We start from the raw sequence: 17,764 nt of genomic DNA, 5'->3' as shown, positions 1-17,764 counted from the left end.
TATTTGTTCATACCCATTTGATCAAGTCTGCAGTTGTATATGTTAATAAACAGATAATCAGTTGATTGTGGCCCTTTACCAGAGGGTCAAAGGTCAAATGGTTCACTGGAAGGGTTTACCTGATGAACTCAAGAGAAGCCTGCAGCAGGAGGATAAACACCAGCCAGAAACATCTTTCCTACTTATGGCTGATCTATAAGGTATCAGTAATTGTATTATTAACTCCTAATAACACCATTGGTTACCTTTCTCACCAGAGTGTTATGTTCTTGTCTGTTTTATGTCTTGTTCCCTATTTCTGCCTGCTTCACCTGTGTTTTGAGTTTCTGTCTGTTTGCTGGACTTTGGATTTGCCTGTTTGGACTATTGTCTCTGGTTCTGATGTTTGCCTGCCTCACTAGCAAGCTCACTCCATAAGCCTTTGAATTTCATTGTGTGAATAATCACTGAACTGCATTAGCTCTGCCTCTGGCATCTACATTTGGGTTCCGTCTGCTGTGTTTCTGTTACCCTGTTAGCACCTGTTGTGACAGTTTTAGATGAAGTCTCCTACTTTTTTTTTTCTTGTCTCTTTCACCTTCAAACTCTGAAGTTTAAAGAAGCGGTGTTAAATCTCCTCTTTCTCAGCAACTGATGCAGAAAACCTGTTTGTGAAAGTGGCAGAGTGGCTGCTGGCCCACACAGAGGGAGAGGAGGCTACACTGCAGATCAGCAGAATCTCATTTACTTAGCCTCCCACAGGAGAGTGGGCAGATCAGAGGAATGAAGAAAGGGATGCATGTCTGCATCAAATGCTTAACAGCCTCATGCCAGGATTTTTTTATTCTAATTCTTTACACTAAACAGGATGTGCAACATTTTGTGCTTTCATGTTTTAAAAAGGATTTTTCTCTAAACCACAGCAGAAACATCTTGGGAAAATATTTGCAAAAATTTAATTCAGTCAGTATTTTGAAGTCACAGATGTTGTTTTTTTTAATTATAGATTTTAATCTATTATGGATTAATTTGACTGCCAGGATTAAATAAGTTAATATTTTAGGTGTAAGATAACTAGAGCTGGATGAGGTGAAACAAAAAAGCACACATGCTCACATGCCCCTGTAACTTCAAGCACATCTGGAGCTTTTCTGGATCTCACTTCATGGACAGAGCTGATGGTTCAAGCCAGTAGATGGTGCAAATAAGAACAAGGAAAGGAACCATGACTTTGTATTGAAAGGAAAGAAGAGGGGGGGAAACAGCTGAATGGGAAGCGTGACATGATGAGTGTAATTAAGTGAGAGAATGTGTTTTCCATCCAACTGGGCCCATGAGATAAAAATTTCCACAGTTTACACATTGTAATGGTTTCTCCGACGCATTGGGACCCGAGACTCAACTTTTTGTGTGGGTGTGTGCATTAGAGTGTGTACAGTTACTTTGTGTGTGTATAGGACAGTAGCCATATTTGTTTTGAGATCTGATATGACATAAGATGCCCCTAGGAGTTATATTACATCACCTTTGTGCTGCACTTCCTATGGATATTTATAACGATTGGGAGGGATGTCACCCACTGTGAACAGGAAATAATGACTAAAAGGTTTAGTCATGAAGCATAAATGTACCACATCTCAGGTACATTTAGGACCAGATGATGTGAACGCAGGCAGGGTGAAAAATCCACCAGAAAGGGCTGGGACAAAGGTTTGCATATGTCTGGGGAATACTCATGAGAGTCAGACTGAATTTTTACTGGACTGTTCCACAATGCCAATGTCTACAAACATCAGAGCAGGAGGACATGAATTGAATATAAAGTGTCTTTGGGGGACAGTTTTTGGAGTTCAGGTCCACTGTTATCCTGTTACAAATGACACTCTTAGGGCAATATTGTGGACACACGAACAGCCGTGATGGCAACTTGAAAAAGGTGAACCATCATTAAACCATATTAAATGACTGAACGACCATAGGAATGTAGCTGTTAGCAGGGTATCTGATAAAACTCTCTGAGAGCTTTTTCCAAGAGCATTTTAATCACCAAATGTACAGTATCTTTTCCACAAACATAAATTTAATTACTCTTTCTCCTAGTCCTAGTAGATGTTTAAAAAGTAAATAGAGGAAGCAAGTAAATAACATTACAACACGTTGCAATTCAAAGCCAATATGAAAAAATAGGCTTTTCCACAGCAGACATTTTGACTTGTGTCTGTTCATAAAAGAATGTTAATAATGGCTCTGTTCCATTTAAGTGTCCCAGTAAGACACAACAGTGTGACAGTGAGCCAGCACACAATATAGGCCCCTGAAACTAAATGGAAAAGTGAAATAGAATTCAGCCATATTATTTACACCTATGCTTTTCCTACTGTGACATGTCAAAATATCTGAAAAAAGGTCACTATAGCTCATGAATGCAATGCATTTGAATATTTGATTCTCAAATCTGGGCTGGCGTGTTGGTTCTTAAATGTACCATCAAGAACAAGTTTCACTGTTTTCATGTTTTCTGACTTTATCACAGTCAGTGTCTTTGGTGTATCATCTAAACACAACAAAATTTATTTAAATAACATACTGATTTATTTTAAACTCTCTGAAACTGTTCCCTTTTAAAAGAAACTCATATACAGTAGAGACAATACATGCCACCAGCCAGCATCACCATGGTCAATATACTATACATATTAACAGCACAATTCCCTTCTCTTAAAACATTACATTGTCAAAAACTTATCATTAATATATACTGTATGGAAAGGCTGCCAAATAAATGTTAAGAATTGTGTTCAAACCCCCAACCTACCCGCCCACAGTTTTTGGAAATGAAATTGTTTGAAAACATGTTTCCTACATCTTTAGTGTGGGCACTGAGGTGTGGGCCTTTAAGCTCTTGAAGTTTTTAATGCTGACAATAGGAGACCAGACAAATATCAACATAATCCCTTAAATGAAATTGTAATTATGTGTGTTTAAAAATAGACTGACTAGATGCATCTATTTCAGCTCTCATCATCATCAGTTTGCCTTAGCAACAGACAAATGGATATCATACAGTATAACTATATAAGTGTATGTTTAAAATTGATCTGTAGTGGTTTATTGTAAATTTCAGTGGTTGAAAAGAGTACAACATTTTTTCCCCTACTGGGCACTGCACAAAATAAAACAATAATTCAGAAGGCAAACCACACAAAGTGAGGCCACTCTAACGGCCTCATACTGAATGTAAGATATTAGCAAGAGGTGCCAACAGTTTGTGGACAAATACTGGCACAGTAATATACCACAGCAAACCACAGGCAGAGTGGCAACATGTATGCACAGTAACTTTGCAGATTTATGAAAATCCAGCAACATTTACATTTGCAGCCTCTGGGCACAACACAAACAGTACTACAACATCAGCACAAATTGCATACAGTACATCCAGAATGATACAGACTACAGTTTTAAGAAGTCACAGTGGAAATAATCACAAAGGCAATGCAGGGATGCAGAATACTGTTGGTATGGAGAAGACTGCTGCACATCCTTCCTCACGCCCTCCTCCATACGGTGGTCAGTGCTTCTTCCTCTACAACCCTGTAGATACACATCTGGACCATCTGGATATTGTCTCTCCCTAAAACAGCAGTTATTTAATAAATAAAATGTATCTGTTGATAAATTACTATCCAAGTTTGCCACCAAAAATCCACAACAGAACTAAGAATAAAAAGACTAATATAAATACTTTAGAAGCAGGGGAGGCATGAACATCCCCATAGCTTGTTATTCCTACCTATAAGTTAACTCCACCTCTGGGACACTCACTAGGTAGAATAGGGACAATGGTGCAGTCCCACAGTCTGTCCTACAGTCCTACAGCACATCTGATTGGATGGGGTGCCAGCGAGCTGTTTCTATTTGCCCCCGACTGCACATTTCCTTCCAGTGTCCCTGTCCCTCCTCTGAAGCATCGCTGCCAATCAACACACGACCCAAAACGCTGCTCTTAGTGTAGAGGCGGCCCTGTAGATACAGAGAGGTAAATCCCTTCAAAATAACAAAATGAATGAGATATTCATTGATCTTTATCATATCATACTGACATAAAACCGCATGTATCTGTTTAATATGAACTGTACATAAGGAATGTAGAACTTCCTACCTGCATGATGATGAATTCAAGGACCAATGGCAGCTGAGTGATGTCCCCAGGAGGCAGGTCAAACAGAAATGGAGCGTTCCAGACAGGGTTTGGGCCGCTGCTTCCTTTGGTCTCCTTGGTACCAATTACTTTCCCGTCCTGACGCAGGTTGATGACAACGTAGTGGTCTGGTGGGAAAACAAATATTGTTTATTTTATTTATCAGATTAGTTAATTATTCAATTATCAGATTTTTCAATTTATGTCATGAGTAGATGAAAATGTTTCTTTCTGCAAGAGCCAACAAATAAAAAGGAGCAGCAAAATCATTTACATGACTGTGTTGGGTGCCGGTGTTAGTAAATGAATGTAGACTCATACTGCAGTGCTATGTACGGTGTAGTTAACTTCAGATGAAATGGTCAACACATGTTTATTTACAGCTTCATAATCCTCTCTGAAGCCTTCTCCACTGGCATCATCGCTCGCAAAATATGATTTCCCTTTTAAATCCATTCTTGCATGATAATTAGATTTACTAAAATTAAAAAAGCAACGAGTCACATAAGAATCGTGTCAGATAAGAATCACACATCTGTTAGTATTCAGTGTCACAGATTTTAGGAACAATATGATCTTGAAAGGCATAAAGGACACGTAACTGACCACATAGCCTCCAACTGTGAGGTTAGGTGTGAGAAACCAAAACATCAAGGTTGTTTTCTTTTTACAGAAGCTCCTGTTTCCTGCTCTCCTCACCAGCATCATCAAAGCAGAGCTTTAAATCAAATGCAGTGAGATATGATACAGACAGGAGGGGAAATGACACTGGGCTGATCAGTTCCTAATCTGATTATACAACAAGCCAATCAGGGAAGAGGCCCGCCTGACCATGGCTGGAGCGACAGAGGGGAATACAGACGGAGGCAGTTTCAGTTTCCATATCAGCCAGTGTGTTCATGTGCACTGCAGCTTATGTTGAAAGTAAACCTATGTTAAGTAAACAAATGAAACACACTACTAAGTACACTAAGCAGAGATGTACTGACGCTGATATTTGTTCAAGTGCAAAGTAATATCCATCCACTTGGGAAGGTTAATAGACGTTGCTTCTGATGGTTGCTCATATTGTTCATATCGGTGAGAAAGGTTTACAGGAATATTTTGACATTTTGGGAAAGACATATATTTAATTTCTTGCCAAGAGAAAGATGAGAAGCTCATAGCACTCTCATGTCTCTCTGTTTAATATGAAGATGGTTAATATGGTTGCAAAACTGTGCTCATTGAAAAATGTCTCCATCATTTGTTCAAATGCTTGAAAGAGATCCTTGTGTACACTGTCCTGACAAGCAACCATGACATTATTTCATGAGGAAAGCAAACTCTTGAGTTAGTAAAAATAATTTTTCTTTCACAGAAACGAAGGCAGAAGTAGTGTTACGTTGTCCTTCCATTAAACCTCTTAGGGAGTAATTCTGAGACTTTGGCTAAAACTTTAAAACCTCCGACTGCTGCTCAAGTCCCATCTGCTGCCAGCAATCGACATTTGTTTCTTTTCAACCATGACCACGACCTTATCCAAGTAGTTTTAGCTTTCGAAACATAACCATACCCTAACCACAGAGGTGGTACATGGATCATTTTCACTGCCAAACAACCTATTTTGTCTTTTTAACATGAGGAGTTGTTGAGCATGTCATCCTGCTATTAGGTGCACCAGATCAGAAAACACTGATACATTAAGTAAGGCAATGACAAACAGCCTATGTTATTGTCCAGGTATGAGGACTTGTTGGTCTTCACCTGGGGCTCCTGGGATCCGTGTGAGCTTGGCCAGGTTCTCAGCCTTTCGGACCATCACCTTGATCCGCTGTGCCAGCGTCTGGTACTGTAGCAGGATGAACAGTTGGCCCAAAGCCCGCGGGACACACACCGAGCTCTTCCTGTGACCCAACGTTTCCTGAGAACTCACACTCTGAGGACAGGAAGGAAAAGAAAACCCAGAGATAAAGAAGAAATGTGAGAGATTTAGCAAAAGGGGAAAAAGTCTTCTTTCACCCAGCAGATGTTCCTTTCATCCTTTGGGAGACTGGGAATGAAACTAAACCAAGGGGGAAAAAACACACAAGAATAGAGCAGATTCAATCTGTAAAGAACTTAAATCCCATGATCTAACCCATGTTCATGAATATGTTTCTACAGTTGAGTCAACCAAGGCACTGCTATCAATGTTTCAAATCTCCATCCTAAGGATTTGCTGTGAATCACTGCCTGTCAGAGAAAAGGGAACAGGTTTAAAGTTTCAATCACATGAAGAAAATTTCCAAAATGTATTCAGTTTATATTCATGAGGAATCTTGGATTGACCTGCGTAAGGAGCTCAGCTGGGTTTAATCTGTTTCACATTTTCAGTCACTTAAAGTTAATCCATCATATTCCTCGTCATCATACGTAGCTGTTGGGGTAAAGGATTTCGTTGCCAGTGAGAGTACCCATCCTAAAATAATACACATTCATGCACTGAGGCACTTCATAAGTATGATGGTAATTTTTATCTCATGATAATTTCCATCTGATTTCATGTCAGATTTCATTAGCTTAAATTGTTTGGGCTCCAGTGAGTCACAGTGTGCTGTCAGCTGGCTGAGTGTTAGCCCGCCAGCGACTTGCTGAGGCCAGGCAGCAGAGTGTGAAGGCGATTTCATCCAACAAGTGAGTTTCGGTTCACTGCCTCGGTCTGTCACTATACTTCGCCTCAGAGACCGTCACTCACACTCACACTGCCTTTTAAAAGAAGAAATATTATTCGGCAAACACACATTGCCAAACAAACCTTAAAGCTACAGCCAGAGATTTGTTTTTCAGGAAAATTAAGTTTTTCAAGCTTTCATCAAACTTGCCTAAATTTCCTTACTAATGGTCAGATTTGAGAAATTTCAACATTGGGTTTGGTCTCGTTTTGAGGAGGATGTAGACATTCATATCTCTTCACATTGGGTATACTACACTGTTTCGAGAGAGGCAACAGAAATAGTGATATGATATATGAAGCAAAATGCATTTACTTACATAAAAATCATAAGAAACATTCCTATTCTTAGCTTATCCTCAGGCACAATATATTTGAAAGTAAAATTTGAAATGAGACCGTATAAGTCAGTTCTTCTGTTTATTATTTGGTAACTCCAGATATTTTGTTCACTCCAGATATTTTGAGTTACATAACAAGACCCAACAGACTGATTATATAAGTCACGCACTGATCTCCAAAGCACGGAAGCTTTAGAAGAGAGTCCGAAAAGGTATTATAATAATGACAGATTCTTCCCATGGTTTTATTTATTTACCTCCACCATGGAGTTTATGGTTTCACCCGTGTCTGTTTGTTTATCTGTCATCAGGATTAGACAAAAAGTACTAAACCAATTTGCACCAAACTTGGTGGAGGGATGGGGCCTGGGCCAGGCCTGTTACATTTTCTTGGAAATTTTGGTGTCAAATTTAGACAGACATGTGTAGAATCGTTTGGTGCTCTGTCATTCAGTTTTAACGTCTATTTATGTAGGAATAATTGACTGAATATTCACACTCGATCAGCAACCGCTTCACATTCACAATTATTTATACTCGGTGCTCAGTGTACCAGTACTATACCCAGAGTCTCCATCTATCAGGCACTCAGCAGCTTAGCATACTATAGTATAACACATCTGATTCAACCTTCCCTTCCAGATTTTCTCATAGTCCAAACCTTTCAGTCACAGATTTAGTAAGGTCCAGGTTACTGCTACCTGCTTACAATACAGTGAAATAAGAGGTTATGGTGGTACTGATGGCAGAAAGCTGCAGTATAAATATGACAAAAGTTTTAATCAGCATTGTCAGCCACAAAAGGCAACAAAGAGTGTATTGCTGCTGAACAGCACTCTACAGTATGTAAGCAAGGAAGAAATCCTACGCCATCTTTACATCAGCTTGACATATTTTGTTCATGTAATTATAATTTAGTAAGATGAAATAAGATCAGTTGTGTTTATCTTCAACTAACAAATATTATCAATGCTTTAGTGATTTAAATGTCCAGGTTGTCTCCAGTCACCATCTAGGATCAGGGATTCTGCTCATCCAGCCTTGTCTTCTGGAAATTAAATTTACATAGAACTAACTTGTATTCCCAATTATACACAGAGGTGGTTGGGGTGGACAGTGGACATACAAAACGCAGGACTCTGACACCAGAGGCCAGGGTTTGCATCCAGACTCCTGTCTGTGGTTATATTCAGGCAACAAAAACATGGTTAACCTTGTCTGTATTAAACCAGACCATCATCTTTCCCTAATGTTAACCGAGTGCCTCAGCGAGCGATTAATTAACAACATGTCCTAATCATGTTAACAGAAGACTTAATTCGCTCTGCATTATCCCCATGATGCTCTGTTTTTCAAGCTTGATGCAGATTATAACAGATTATAAAATGTCTGTTATGGACAAAATATGGTGATAATGTCTTGGTTTTACCATTTATGTAGATCACTTATTCCCGGTTCTGTCATCAGTTTAGATTAATTCAAGATTTAACATTCCTATCCTTTCATATGTTCAATGTATCCTTATTGGCTGATAATAGAAAGTCGAGGATAGTGGCTTAATGTTGATCATCCTGACAGTCAATAGCAGTAATGTCGTGATCAGGCCCTTCTTGAGCTTAAATGCACAGACTTGAAATTGCTGTCGTGTCATGCCCCCCAGTCCCATGAAATGTCAAAACAAGTTACGTAATGCTGAGGAATAATCATCAATACTCTGACTGGTCCCATTACACTGATTACAAAACCTGGTGTTTTACTATAAATCCAGGAAGTGGCTGCATTAAAAGATGGAGTCACTGCTGCACAGCCTCCATATACCCAGCTACTCTTTAAATAATTATCTGAATTGCTGAGCAGTCCTGACCTCAGCCACCTCCTTTAACATCACCCTCCTGCTCAACATCCACATAGATACACACATTAACGCCCAGAAGCTGCTGTTGTCGAGGAAGAGGCAGGTGATGCTGTGTGTGTGTGTGTCTGTGTGTGTTAGGGGACGATAAACCATGCATGGACAGGAAAGGAGGGACACAGGTAAGTACTTCTGACTCAGACTGTAAAACTGAGTAAAATGGGAGAAATGACTGTGGTCTACCCACCCAGCACACATCATGTCTCTTTGGCAAAAATCAGAGTGACTGACTGAGTAATGCCCCCCCCCCTTCAAAAGAACGTTATTAATGCCCTCTGGCAGTGTTTCAACAGAGCTGCAGAGGGCATAGCGTGGGCACACTGCCAATTGCTCTCAGCTTGTTTGCACTGCAGTCACTAACAACAATGTCACCATGACTAACAACAGTGGAAAACTGGCTAATATGAGAGTAGATTAGATGCAACATTCCTTCATGGATAAAACATGATATATGCTATTTATAGGCCTGCATGCGCACTTTCTCTAGCTGTTAAATCAACTGAAAACGCAGATATTGTTTAAAAACATTTTTGAAAGAAACAACAGAGCACATACATTAGGATCAGGGAGAGCAGCTCCAAAGTTTATACAGTCTATAGCCCAAGAAGGAATTATAATCTCAATGACTCACCCTCAGTTCACCCTGTTTTTGTTTGTACTTGGAGCCCTTGACACAGCTGCCTTAAAACTCAAGGATCTCACCAAACACATACCAGATCTCTGGTCCATATGCCCTAGTCCATTTTGTTTCCTACTGGGTCAGCCTTAAATTGCAGTGGGTCTAAGGTCTGTGCAAAATTTTGATTGGATGTGACAGCACCCAAAACGACCAGAGAAAGAACTTCATTACTTGAGCAACCCAGTCTGCATCTTTAGACAGCCAATCAAAAGGCAGAAAATTACTTTACTGACTTGAATGTGTCTCATCATGTTAGAGATCAGAAATTGTCTTTACTGCCAAAAGTTAGAAGGGAAGATCAATACCACTGATCCAGCAGCTAGTGCGGTCAGTTTAGTTTAGCGTATAGGGACAACAGCTTGCCTGGTTTTTGGCTTTGGATGTTCTTTAGTCCAAAGATGACAAGTTATGGTTTTGTGCAGGATTATATCTTGTGAGGTGACTTCCTGTAGTTCTGTTGTCACTGTGAGGTCTATGAAGTGCAGTGACTTTAGGAAGTGACCGTGCACATTCAAGAAATAGTTCCATCATGTAACTCGCTGTGAAACCACAAATTATGGCTTTAACACTTGTGTTTGTATTGATTAAACAAATGAGATTTAACATGTTAATTGGTGAACTTCTGAGGTAGTGGTAGGCAGATTTTGTTTTGTTTGGACAAAGCCAGGATAGCTGTTCTCATTTGCTATGCTAAACTAACTTGCTGCTGGCTGTAGGTGGTTAGCAGTGTCGCCTCACAGCAAGAGGGTTCTAGGTTCAAACCTGCCGGTGGGCTGGGCCGCTCCTGAGTTTCTTCTGGGTACTCCAGTTTCCTCCCACAGTCCAGAGACATGTAGGTTAATTTGAATCTTTTTGTGACTTTTAGCTTGAATGGTTGTTTGTCTCTAAGCTTTATTCAGTACAACCCAAGCGTAAGTTTGATAGACAACCGGTCTTGGGTGCACTCCATCTCTTGCCTAATATGAGCTGGGATTTGCTCCAGCTCCCCTATGACCCTCCAGGATAAGGGGTATAGCTAATGGATGGATGTCAAACTATTCCTTCAAAGTGTGTTGCCCTTTTATTAGACTCTGCAGGCACATTTACAAGGTTTTGACAGCCAATATGGGCTCAGATCCAGCTGCTGATAGCCAAGTCCTAGGTTTGGGTCAAAGGACCTCTAATCTGAAATCAGCAGTGTTTGTTTTTCACCTCATGTTTGTTTTCTTATTCTATGAACTCGTTACTCCTGAACGCTTAACTGTAATACATGTATCAACAGAATAAATGAAATCACAATATACCTTTTTCAACTTGCTTTTAGTTGGGCTGAGCTGCCTGGTGTAGGTGGTGGTGATGTCAGGTTTCCAATCCATTTGCTCACAGGGCAGCTCCACCACGCCCAGGGCAGACTCTCTTAGGCCTGAGAAGTCCCTGCTGTAGACAGCCAGTCTCAAGGTGCAGGTGCGCAGCTCTTCCACAGAGCCCACATGCAGCACAAAGCTCTGACTGTGGAGGTCTGGGCTGAGGCTACGGCGCCGAGAGGCGATCTGCTGCGGTGAGGGGCAGAGTGGAGGAAGGCTGGCTCTGACAAACACCCCACTGCGCTTTCGACTGGCCCCCGAGAGCCCCAGGATGTTAACCACCAGGGTGCCACAGGCAGAGGAGAAGAGCAGGGAGAACTGCAGAAGAGGAGCAGACTTTGAGGAGTTGGAGAGAGAGTTAGAGCCATACTGTGATGGACAGGGCTCCCCCTGCTGGCTGGCATGTCTGGCAGCACCAGCAGTCAGTTGACTGCTCTCACTGTAAAGAAAACTTTCACCGCTCACGGTACTTCGCCGACCCATCGCCCGACGAGATTTGGACACCAGACTCAGCTTAGTGAGGGAAGGCAAAGAGGCTCTGCCATGACTTTGAGGTTTACTGGGTGAGCAAGGAACAGCTGGAGTGCTGAGGCGCCGCATTGGAAAAGAAGCTGCAGGAGACTGCACCAGCTCAGCTGATCTGGTAGGGCTGGGGTCAAAGGGCAGTGCAGTGAGATCATCCTCAGAGGGAGAAGAGTTGCTTTTCAAGGAGGGAAACTCCAACACGTCTCCATCCAACTCCTCATACTGCTGCTTAACAGGCTGTGTACACAGAGACGGAGTCAATGTCACAGTCACCCTCTCGGCAGGATGAGGAGACGAGAAAACTGCCTCCTTGTCCTCAGATGAAACACTCTTCCGTCTGCGACAGCAAAGGATGCAACCAAGAACCAGACAGTAGCAGAACACGGCCAGACCCACAGCTAGCAGAATCTGCAGGTGAACTAGACAGAGGAAAACAAAGCAGCCAGCGTTTAATGTTGTGTTAGTGGGATTAACAAGAAGCATGAGGAAGTGAGATGGATGAACCTGTGAGTGATCAGGAAATAGAAAGCAAGTGGGAGAAATAAATAGAGAGAAAACAGAGAAAAAAAAGAGAGCTAAAGATGGTAATATCATCACTTCTGAGTGACCTGTCAGCAAGAAGAAAAAAATCAGACAGACTGTCAATGAAACCAAATTCATTACTAAAGATCTTAGGACATCTGACTCTAAACATTTTCCTGTTGTGTCTGCATTCTGCATCCTTGATGAGATTAAAGAGGAAATGTCTTGGGGGTTACAATCATAATTGTATAAATGGTATTGTCACAGTTGCTACTTTGATCCAAAGCAGGAACCAAGCACATGTTATACGTTGGTGTAAGTTTTCCTGGCAATCAGATTGTGTGTGCGTGTGTATGTGCGTGTTTGTATTCATCCGTCTAGCAGCGTGCTGATTACACATTCATGGTCACTATTAGGATTTTAATCACTTAAGCTCTAATGTCTGTATTCTCACAAAACAGTATCCTTAAAAGTTGGATGAGACATTTTACTACACACTAACAACATCAGATATTTTACTAAAAATCCTTCCTGCCTTTTGCATCATTTTATTCAGACTTCCTTTAATTAAGCATACAGTTCTTAATATCTCAAATAACATGAAATTGAGAGTTACTGAGACTGAAGCCGTTAAAGCTGGATCCTGATGCTCATTTAACGTCAGATAATGAGGGTGTATTGGGATGACTCATACATGAGACACACTGGAGGACAGTGGTGAAAACAGGGTTGGAAAGCTGTGTTTCAACCATTGCAAGGTAAACAACCAGCAATGAGAATGAAAATCATTCACTGAGTAATTCTTGATGTTTTGATTAATATTGAAGGGCCTATACAAATATTTAATCCATCACTTATTAGGGAGGAAAATCATTGTTTTTCCTCATAAATTAGCTTAAAATTAGAGGATCTGTTACATTTAGGTGCATTATATCTTTGATAGGAACAGATTTGTTTAATCAGGGGTCAAACACTGAAAAAAATACAATGTCATCTCATAACCTTACATCATCTCAAGAGGCATCCTTATAAAGAGTAGGTGAATATCAAAGCTAACTGTCAGCGCAGATCCATTTCAGCCCTGTCAAAGAGTCCTGTCCAGGAGCAGGCAGCTCCTCAGCCAGCCATTAAGAGATGAAAGTACAGACGGGCTGAATACTGCAGTGATGGCAGAAAGTAAGGGCTGAGGGGATCGCTCTAAAATATGACTCAGGCTGACCAGCCACTGGACACTGATGATTATAGACCAAATGAGGTAGTGGTGAAACATGAGCTGAGCCCGTTCAGCATTTAATGCAGAATTCTTAGTCCTGGAGGACGTGCCTGTGCTTTGCTGCTGTGGTGTGCACAGGCTGCTGGTAAACTTCATTTAAACATGGTAATGGCAGTAACAACATGGGGAAATGCCATGCAATTACTTAACATTGACATAAAGTGTATGAGGCTTATTCTAACCTTTGGCTAGATTAATTTGTTTTGTTTGTCTACATAACTCCTGGTCCTTATTCACACAAAGTTATCTAAAACAAACAGGAATAGGGACACCTTCCCCATGAGCTGCAGCCTCTCTCCACAGTTAAAGCCTCAGTTGTCTGAAACGCATATCCTCTTTAAACTGACCCCGGTCTTCAGCTCGTCTTCACGGCTGAGATGAGTTTAACAGAAGAAATTAGCACTATTATGATTGCTTAATCTAAAATAATAATAATAATAATAAAACATTTGCTTTTAGTTTTCTTTCTGATGGAAAAGCTGGAGAGCACAATGGAGCCACATCATTTAAAGAAAAAAAAGAAGAAAAAAAAAGCGATTGCCGAGACTGCAGTTAAAACAAAAGGCATAAAAGTAAGAAACACACAAACACAAGAACAGGTCAGGCTTCCTACCTCCCAGAGTGAACTGCGACATGGTCCCACACTGTCTGATGTGTGTGTGTGTTGAGTCCGTGTGAGCGCTGTTTATGAGAGCGGTCCACCGCCAGTGCGCAAGGACCTGAAGCCTTCCAGCCAATAGCTTCGTCGGGTGACTGAGCTTTTATTTCAACCGCAGTGATTGTGCGTTGGAGGCAGGAAGGGTCCACTGTCTTCTTCAGAACAGTTCAGCCTGCCAGAGATGCCGCACTCCGTCACTGGGTTACAGTAATTAGGCCTAGGCTGCAGGTTCTCTGTGCGTTATGGAGGACGCATGATTGAAGTCACAGAACAGAAAGAGCAAACAAAAGAGAGAAACAGCTGACACGGGATAATTGTGTCACGCGTAGCCTACAAAATAAAATTAAATAAAAACAAAATCAAATCAAATAAAACACATCATCCCAGCAGTGATGCCAGAGACTCGTGACAGGCCAATAAATCAAAGGACGATGTTGCATGTCATTGTGTTGTTTACCTCAAAGTATATCATATAACAATATCACTGAGCTGCATCCTCCAGATCCTCAATATCTGATATTACTAACGTTTCACTCTGAACAGAGCAGCTGGAAGTCAGATCCAAGAATATGGAGGGAAAAGTTATTGATTATAACTGAGGCAATGAAAAATGTTTAAGGCATCTTTAAATGTGGTGTTCAAAATCCACTTAAGAGGTTCTGTTTGCATGATTATTTATGATGGATCTAATGCTCTATTTTGGAGGGAGTTTAGATTGGCGTGTCACTTTCTCTCACAATCAAAGTTTCTGTTGCAACAGGTTGACAAACAGCTTTGCTGTGTTTTCTGTTTTCTTTAGACAGCTTCACTAACAGGGAAAAGAATAGTGTATTTTTTCTTTTTTCTGAGCAGAACAGTTCTTCCCCAAGATTTTAATTAATCAAGATCTTCTGAAAAGAAAGATCAAAATAGTTATGTTGAAAAAAATACCTTTTACTGTATGTTTGTCTACAATATGTGGAGTGTAAACATGAATTTGCCGTGTGCAGAGGACAGCAACAATGTGTCTCTGACCTGGGGTTTTTATTTGCCCTTTGACAATTGATTTGCTTGTAGAAGCATATTGTCAGTTTTGAGAAACAGTGGATGAGGATCTTTAAAGATTTCTGCATGATACAGTCTATATAAAGAGTGCATCATTTTGTCACTTGCCAACAGACACCTTCACTTTATTCTGCATCATAACAGAATCAAGGTAAAGTTGAATTTAACATAAAGAGCTGACTTACAAACATTCATCATTATGTTGTGAATGTGTGCATTTCATTTAGAGTTCAGGTCACATACATATCAGTGTCTGGATCTGCCACCTACACATCTACCACAAGGTCGTACAAACAAAACGAGAGTGTGAGTCACTCCTGACCATATACAAAGACGTATACATTTGTGAAGCTGTACTGGCTCTTTCCCTCTGTTTTCTTTTCATTTAGAGAATGTGGAGTGTGGTGTACAGAGAACGTCTCCTTGGCACTGAAACAACCCACTTTCTGTTTAGAACCAATCTGAGCTCGTGATTCACCACAGGAGGCTGAAGGGTCGGTCGACAGTTCAGTGCTTTTCAAGTTTATCCATTCTGCACGAGCATTTCAAAAACAATTCACACAATCTCTAAGATCAGCAAGATAATGTCACAATACTGCAGCCTGTGCTACTGGATATAAACATGTAAACCTTTGTGCATTTCTCTCATACTACCACTACTGTTTGTTTTACAATATAATTTATTATATCATGTCTTTCTGTATTGTGTGTGCAGGACCTTACTTGATCATCTACACAGTTGTCATTGGACTCCTAAGTTTACAGGACAGGAAAGATTATGCTCTTGGGCTTATACTGAAAAAGTCAACAGTGATTTAAAGCATGATACACAATATGTTTACTTATTAACGTTTAACTAGAACCACAATCTTTCCCTAACCTTAACCAAAGGGCTCTTGTTGCTTGATCTCAACCATGCACAGGGAAAACAGATTGCCAGTGAACATAATCTGGGCATCAATTAAATTACTCCTAAAAACAAGTAAGTATACAAATATTTTTAAATTTATTCTTAACAACAAAAGCTTTTAGACATAACAGATTTTGAGCCTCATGTTTTCCTTACAGTCAAAGGGTAATTTAAATGACCACCAAATGCCTGCTGTGGATTTGTGTGTGTGTACTGCTAAAGTTGGTCTGTGCATGTGTGATGAGGAAGTCTTTGTAAAGACCAACAAATCTGTGTGTTCTGTAGGAAAATGGTGCCCTAACCTGCCTGGATTCTCACTCGCTGACGTTTATCATTGTTGCCTGAGAGTACACTCTTATTTTGGAAGGACCTTTATACTGAAGTTAAATGTGATTATTGTCCTGTAGTTTAACACTAAGACAGACACATTTACTGTAACGGTAAAGAAGAATATCACATTTTTATTTTTTTAAAGTATGTTTTAGGCTCTTATGTGTCAGAAGGAAGAGCTTTAGACTGGAGAGGGGAAAATAAGTTTTATTACTGTCACTGGACAGAAATCAAAACAGGAACTCAGATGAAGTCAACATCAAGAAAAATAGCAAGACAGAAGAAGTGACCACTTTTCTTTGTGCGGCTAGTAGGTGAGACCTCAGACCTCTCAGATTAGATTCGTGTGTGCTTTTGTATGTCTGGTAAATATTTGTAGAAAAAAAACTAAATGTTTGCAGGGATGCAGGACAAAACCAGATGCATCACTTACATCAAGTATTATCAGTGAGGAGGAGCAGAGCAGCAGAATGAGTTCAGGACCACAGATCACAGAGAGTCCAGTTCAAACACCAGTCATGTTCTACAGATTAAGTGGTTGGTAGAAGACAACAGGAAGCTGGTCTGAGTTTATTTATCAGAAGGACGTCGTATAGCTTCATTTTCTAAGCTAATGAAAACACTTAAAGTCTGTGATCAGCTCAGACCTACAGCACTGTATTACAGAAACATCAAGAGAAGGAAGAAAAACTATCTCAGTTAAAACATATTTGTTGCTGTAGCTCTATTTCCTGCTGTACCGTCCACTTTGAATTCTCATCTCACATTCTCTATAGCCTGCTAACATGTGACAGAGGAGAGCGAACTACAATTTATTTCAGTGTCTGTTGTATGTTTAGCTACTTTGTTGTTATAGTTGTTTGACTTGTAGCTTATATGAAAAGTGTTTCTGTCAACAAACTACAAACAACACAACAGGAACAAAATCTGCTTAGAGGCTGTTATTGAACCAGCTAAAGAACAATGACATTACAAAATTATGTGAATGCAATTCAGGTGCCTGTAGTTCTATTTCATGTATACACAAATAATCATAGATAATTTATCCTCTCTTTAATACTATTACTAGAACCCTAACCCTTACAAGCTAAGTTTAAATGTTATTTAGTTTTAAAACAATATGCTTCAAATTATGTTGTAGTTGTATTTTTTTTGGAGAACTGAAGTATTTTAATTTAACCACAAGATGGTGCCGTAACATGAGAACACAGATGGCTCCTTGTGTCTCTTACACATCACTTCCATGAATTTAGTAGGCCAGCAAGTGATTTTGGATGAAATGCTATTAAATGTTTTTGTCGAGTATATTACCTGTATCAGAACTGCATCACTTTCGCATCACTTACATTGAGTGC

The 17,764-nt window shown here is 40.2% G+C and overlaps 1 protein-coding gene across 1 annotated transcript; it reads right to left on the bottom strand.

The window, feature by feature from the left end:
- Positions 1-3,308: 3,308 nt before the first annotated feature.
- LOC121183366 (synaptotagmin-4) lies at positions 3,309-14,211 on the bottom strand. Its single transcript, XM_041040447.1, has 6 exons — positions 14,081-14,211; positions 11,088-12,091; positions 5,927-6,098; positions 4,142-4,308; positions 3,773-4,002; positions 3,309-3,613 (listed from the first exon to the last, which is right to left on the bottom strand). Exons 1-5 carry the CDS (start codon positions 14,100-14,102, stop codon positions 3,853-3,855), a joined length of 1,515 nt encoding a protein of 504 aa, XP_040896381.1. The 5' UTR covers positions 14,103-14,211; the 3' UTR covers positions 3,309-3,613; positions 3,773-3,852.
- Positions 14,212-17,764: the final 3,553 nt, after the last annotated feature.

The sequence above is a fragment of the Toxotes jaculatrix genome, chromosome 1 (assembly GCF_017976425.1).
Source record: "Toxotes jaculatrix isolate fToxJac2 chromosome 1, fToxJac2.pri, whole genome shotgun sequence".
NCBI lineage: Eukaryota > Metazoa > Chordata > Actinopteri > Toxotidae > Toxotes > Toxotes jaculatrix.
Note: the sequence above shows the minus strand (reverse complement) of the source record. Positions and strands in the feature narration are given on the sequence as shown.

What these genes read in the sequence shown, in the direction of transcription:
- LOC121183366 (XM_041040447.1), bottom strand. Translation starts at nt 14,102, where the DNA reads ATGTCGCAGTTCACTCTGGGAG. An exon ending in GTCGCAGTTCACTCTGGGAG is followed by an intron (nt 12,092 to 14,080) that starts GTAGGAAGCCTG and finishes TCCTCTGTCTAG; the next exon opens with TTCACCTGCAGATTCTGCTA. An exon ending in TTGAATTCATCATCATGCAG is followed by an intron (nt 4,003 to 4,141) that starts GTAGGAAGTTCT and finishes CTGTATCTACAG; the next exon opens with GGCCGCCTCTACACTAAGAG.